Raw genomic sequence first — 6,047 nt, forward strand, 5'->3', positions numbered from 1 at the left:
ATTTTACGGATCACACTAGCCAAGAATGCTAACATGTTTACAGATGTTAACAGAGATTGAATCTTTTTAAACAGGTTCTACCATATTGGCCAGGTCTTTAATATGAGATTCAAGCTAGGTTTTACCTTTTTAAGATTCTTATTATTAAAATGGTAAATTAAAATAATAATTGCTATTTTTCATTTATTCGTATATTATACTCATGCGTATAATTTAAAAATGAAAAACTTAAATTAACCATTTCAAATAAAATTAACTAACAAGAGTTTGCCCTAAACGGGACTTTTACACAAATAACATACCCACGCAGGGGCTAACAGAAACAAACAAACCCACGCAGGGGTAGAACAGAAAGGAAAAATATACCCACGCAGGGGCAGAGTACAGAAATAAATGTCCTCGCAGGGACATGATTAAATAACTAGCAACAAAGGATTTAGTAGTCCTTCTTGCTGTTTCCCTTGATTAAATCTACCATCTTCTTAAACATCCCACGATTATGCCGACGATCTTCCCGCAATTCATGCCGTATTTCACGTCGCACATCGTTTATCCCTTGAAGGATTTCTTGAACTTGTGGCGGCGACATCATCGGTGCCGGCGGTGGTAGCGGATATTGCGGTGGTTGAGGAGGCTGCGGCTGCTGATATCCATATGATGGGTATCCATAGGTCGATTGTCCCGTAGCCCAGGGACCTCCAAAAGTACCTTCCGGATTGAGAGTGTTGTAGTTCGCAGCTACCCAGTAGGGATCCTCTGTAAAGTTATAACCAGGGGGAAAAGTCTGCTCGAAGGGATTATATGCTGTCGCGCTAGTATAAGCAGGGATTGGGTTTCCGAAATCCTGTGGTGGTGGTGGCGTGATTGGCGCAGATGTTACTTCTGAGACGGGATGTGAAGACTCTCCCATCTCTGGTTCTTCATGAAGTGGCGAGTATCGGCTGCTACCTGAATGTGGAGGGGTGCCGATGCGTATTCCCCCTCGTGTGGACATCCGTGCGTTCCTTCCTCTTCGCCTCGGAGGCGGAGGAGGGAAAACCGGAGGTGGTGGCGGCGGTGGAGTGACCACGTCACGCCGGAAATCCTCAGAAGGATTTTGCTGCTGCTGTGGCTGCTGTTGCTGGAGGTGCAAGGGAGAGCTGTGATGTGGCTGGTGCAGGGGAGAGTTATGGTAACTAGGGGTAAATACCCAGTCATGCTGCCTGAATCTCTCCTCAAAGCTGTCGGGACCATTGTATGGTGATCCTACAAAAGGTGACCCATCAGAAATCTCGATAGGGTGGTTCGGAGTTCCAGATGGTGGCATTGAGGGATCGGTATCTTCATCGACCTCCATCGCATTGTCGCCAGGGAAATGGTCTTCTGGTCCAAGTGGGTTAAAACCCATAGGTACATCAAGGTAGTCAGCAGGGTTGAACAGGCCTTGGAAAACAGGTGATGGTTGGTCAAAGGGTGATTGGTGTCCTTGGAGAGGAATATAGGACTGGTGAGAGTTGTGGGGCTCATTTTCGGATTGAGGCCCAAAGGAGTGTGGGATAGAAGGCGAGGTACTCTGTGAAATCGAGTGCCTTGCGGGTTCAGTAAAAGACCTCCACAGATTTTGAGCATCTGTGTTATGGGAGCCTGAAGGTGTTCGCCTGTGCGAAGGTCCGGCTTCATGGTCGTTTGGGGCTACATATGCTCCTTGTCCCCTTCCTCTTCCTCTCATACGTGGCGGCATTTTGGTGAACCTGTCAAAAATCAAACAAGTGACACAACAAAATATATATAAGACAAAGTTAGAAAATAAAACAAATTTTGGATATTTCCTAAGTTCTTTGTCTAGACTCGAGAATCGAGGAATGTGCAATTGTGTAACTGAGATTAAACACAAAAGGCCAGTGTTTAATTCACTCAGAGTTGGCTCTGATACCAACCTGTCACACCCCTAATTTCCACGTGTCACCGGTGGGCCCGGTGGGGAGTATAGTGACGTAGTTGGCATCATCATAGACAAACAACACAATATATAAATGCACAGCGGAAGCAAAGATAGATTCATTTCAACTTTAATAAAGTGTAATATCAAATATCACTAATTAGTTGAAACGGATCCACAGGCGGATCAAAATAAAAAATAAGGTATTGTTCAACAGATTTATTGTCATCCAAGCTTGCGAGACTTATTGTGGACGCTCTAGAAGACAGCCAGCCTATTTCGTGTAGTACCTGCACTTAACCTTTTGGGAAGATACGTCAGTTTACACTGGTAAATACAATTTAACTGACTCATTTTGAAAAAGGTTGAAAATTGATTTAAATACACATGGCATAAAAATATTTTTATAACTTGGAATAATTATGCAATATAATCTTGTAAGGGATTTACATGTTACTTATGCGTTCAGTAGCCCGATCCGTAGACCGGGTTAAAGATTAATAGACACACCACAATATAGAGTTATACACTGACGGGTGTACGCCTACACCCCGTGCTCAGGTCGTGGCCATCTCGTAAGATGATGCCAAGGATATCCGGGACATGGTCATTAACCCCCCAAAGGCTTTAAGCAATAAAACACATTCAAAACAAGGCATCTCAATAAATTTAACCTCTATTCGATTAAAGAATTCAATGTCGGACCAAGCGGTATTTTATATACCGTATCCCAAGCCCGTATAGGGAAAATAAGTTAAAAGTATTTACCTTGGTAAGTATAAATCACAACTAGCAAGTGAAGGTAGCTTTTACTGGTTCTTCTATTCTGGAACAAAGGTTTATAATACCTATTAGATACCTAACGGATCTTTATTTAAGCCTAGGCTTAGACCGGTTAGTTTTAAGGACGATACGGTTCAAGCGCACGATTAAGCGAAGACCGGATAGAACGTGATTTAGACCTGACAAGTTTGGATACTTGTATAATATGGGTATGCTAAATACATTCTGGATTTTGAGGCAAAAATGATAATGTTTGACCCGTTTTGGTCAATTTATGCAAACTAGTTACATAAACCGAACCAAACGCGAAAAGAGCGTTACGGGTAGCCACAAGAGTCATATGCAAGTTTCCTGAGATAATATGCTTCAAATATGTTATTATATCAGTAAGATAGCTTCTATTATGCCCCATGCGAGATTAAACTCAATTTACGCCTCATAAGGGCATTTTGGTCATTTAAAAGATTATAAAAGAGTTAAATTTGTAATCTGAGTTACAGGTCTGATTTATACAGTAAATATACTTAATTTAACATATCATAACAGTAGGGTATGACCTATATACAAAATTTATCATTTAAAACCAAACTATGCACCTTAGGGGTATTTCGGTAATTTCACAAGGGCTTAAACGGTCAAAACTGGAAACCTGAGTTCAAAAACTTATACTTACTGTTATTTTATAAAAATATGTTAAAAACATCAGTAGGTATAACCCTTATACGCTTAATATGGTTATAGTACATACTATGCGTTAAAAACGCTTAAAAAGGCGATTTAGAGCCGTTTCCGGGTTTTCAAAAGAAAGCTGATATTTTTATATTTCCAGAATGCTCAAAATGATTTATTTAACAAATAAAATCAGTAGAAAAAGGTTTGGGGTTGAAAAGATTTATAAAACTCATTTTATGGCCAAAAAGGTCAAAACCGGTATTAACCGAATTAAACTTAGAGACCTATGATACGATCAGCCAAAAATTAAATAAAAATCTTCGAAAATCCCAAAATATTATATAACGTCAGTTGGTAAAAAGTTTGGTATCAAAAAGTGGGCTTAAATAGGCTATACACTAATTACGCCGTTTATTTAACATAAAGCTTTAGATTTGCGATATCGGGCATAACTCTAAATCTGGACCTCCAACTGATATCAAATTTTCGGTGCAAGTTTATAAATCAGTAACAAAGGTTTCTACCCTTTCATTTTTCCAAAAATCACGTTTTATAGCAAAAAGGGTAAAATAGTCATATTTAAGCATAAACCGGTAACATGCATATGAATCGGACAAGTGTTGAACCAAGTTGTAAAATCTCAGAGAGTTGTACATATATAAAAATGGTCCAAAATAAGCCCTAAGGCAGATCTCAAACATGCATGCACGGATCCGAATCGAGAGTCAAAGAAAAAGTCATTTTATAAGACTTTCGGTTCCGATCCGGGTTTATACTGAAAATTGTCGAGTTGGTCATGATAAAACATGTTCTTACATTTATTACAAAGTTATTTTGATGATCAAACAGATTGCATGTGACCTACCTTACTATTTATGGTAAATTTTGCAAAAACACATTCTGTTGACTTTTTAAGAAAAGCTTTGACTCGACAATCATCATGCTTAGAGTGAGAATCTGAAAATACCCTTTTGAGGGTTTGTTACCTACATAAATACCAACTTGTAGGTACCTTCAATTTGAGAAATGACTGAGCCATTTTCGTTTAATCGTAAAGTCAAACTAAATTTACGACGGATTGACTTTCGGCTAATAATCTAAGCTAGAACGAATTAGAGAAGGGTATGAACACTTACAAGAGTCCTAATAAAGCTTAGAGATCACTAGGAAGGTGCCTTGTCGTCCAGAAAGCTCCAGGAGTTGATCTTGTGAATTTTGAAAATGCAAGAGTTCTTGGTTACAACTTCATGTCCCCTTTTTATGAAGGTTTTTGATCTGATTTATGGTGATGCATGTGTTGTAAGAAGGTTACAAGTGTCCTCAATTGCATGTAAGCCCATTGGTGAGCTTGGGAGGTGATAACAGCTGTAAACAACTCGTAAAACAGACCTAAACTGGCATTTGTGGGTGGCAGGTCACGCGCCCCGCCTAAAGGTCCCCAGGCGGGCCGCCTGGGTCTTCTGATCCACTAAAACTTTTTCAAAGTTTGCGTTTTGGTCCCTGGTCTTTGCTTACGAGGTTTTGGCCCTCTATCTTGCTCATTAGACCTTCAAACTTGATTTTTAAGGACCTTGGGACATTTACAAACATGGTAAAGTCCTCGGTTAACTTTGCGCTCACCCGAAAAGTCATGAAATTCGACGTTGACGCATTTAGCCCTTCATATACGGTTTTGATCATAACTTTCTCATACGATAACGAAATTTCATGAAATTTTTACCTCATATCCTAGTGAGTATATTTTATCATTACAAAGCTTCGGGTTTGCCAAAAGATCACTCAGAGGTATAAATTCAACATGTTGACACTTTTAGCCCCTGTAGTTTGTAATTCCTCACTTTCTTACATTTTCCGCTTCGTATGATCCATGATTTATCCGTTTAGGGTTATAAGCACCATGTAGGGTTATTTTAGAGCCTATTTATCCATTGTTGACACTTTGGACCCTTATATTCCATAGTTTCACCATTTGTCAACTTTAGTCCCTCTAAAGTATGTTTTCACATATTCAAAGCCTATGCCACGTGTCAATGCATTATTGGACGTAAATTTCCGAGGTATTACATAACCCGTAAACAAAATAACTAAGAATGTTCTAACCTAGTTAAAACATTAGTACTCCCTCCGTCCCATTAAAAGTGTCATATTTTGAATTTTCAAAGTCTTTATTTATAAACTTTGACTTTAATTATATATTTTTTGTGTTACATATTACTTGATGAAATTTAAACCGATAAAAATACTTGTAAAACACACTCAAATTATATAACTTTCATCAAGTATTATCTAACACAAACAAAATTATTTAAGGTCAAAGTTTATAAATAAAGACTTTGAAAATTCAAAATATGACACTTTTAATGAGATGAAGGTAGTAATTACTAGATGTGTTGAGTGGATTTTGAACATTATAAAGCTACTAATAAAGTGCAAGAGCTACAAATGAACAAGTATCAAACTTGATTAATTAAAAAGCTAAAAACATTAAAAAACATTAAAAAGCAAAGAAAGGTAGATAGATATCTTGTTGGTTTTGCACTTTTATCTTAGAGTTTTGACGCAATTTATTACTGTAATTTTTACCATACTTTCATCGCAAAGAAAAAATTAAGAAGAAAAAATTAACTCAACTCACATCTTGTTCATAACACATATGTAACTCCTAGAAGGAGAG

The 6,047-nt window shown here is 38.1% G+C and overlaps 1 protein-coding gene across 1 annotated transcript; it reads right to left on the reverse strand.

The window, feature by feature from the left end:
• Positions 1–436: 436 nt before the first annotated feature.
• LOC110898223 (leucine-rich repeat extensin-like protein 1) lies at positions 437–1,708 on the reverse strand. Its single transcript, XM_022144983.1, has 2 exons — positions 1,017–1,708; positions 437–944 (listed from the first exon to the last, which is right to left on the reverse strand). Exons 1-2 carry the CDS (start codon positions 1,706–1,708, stop codon positions 437–439), a joined length of 1,200 nt encoding a protein of 399 aa, XP_022000675.1.
• Between the last annotated feature and the right edge of the window lie 4,339 nt (positions 1,709–6,047).

The sequence above is a fragment of the Helianthus annuus genome, chromosome 2 (genome assembly GCF_002127325.2).
Source record: "Helianthus annuus cultivar XRQ/B chromosome 2, HanXRQr2.0-SUNRISE, whole genome shotgun sequence".
NCBI lineage: Eukaryota > Viridiplantae > Streptophyta > Magnoliopsida > Asterales > Asteraceae > Helianthus > Helianthus annuus.

Excerpts from the sequence above, each read along its gene's own strand:
- LOC110898223 (XM_022144983.1), bottom strand. The coding sequence starts at position 1,708 with ATGAGAGGAAGAGGAAGGGGACAAGGAGCATATGTAGCCCCAAACGAC. Across the intron at positions 945-1,016 it reads TTCCCTCCTCCGCCTCCGAG|CAGCCGATACTCGCCACTTC; the intron begins GCGAAGAGGAAG and ends ACATTCAGGTAG.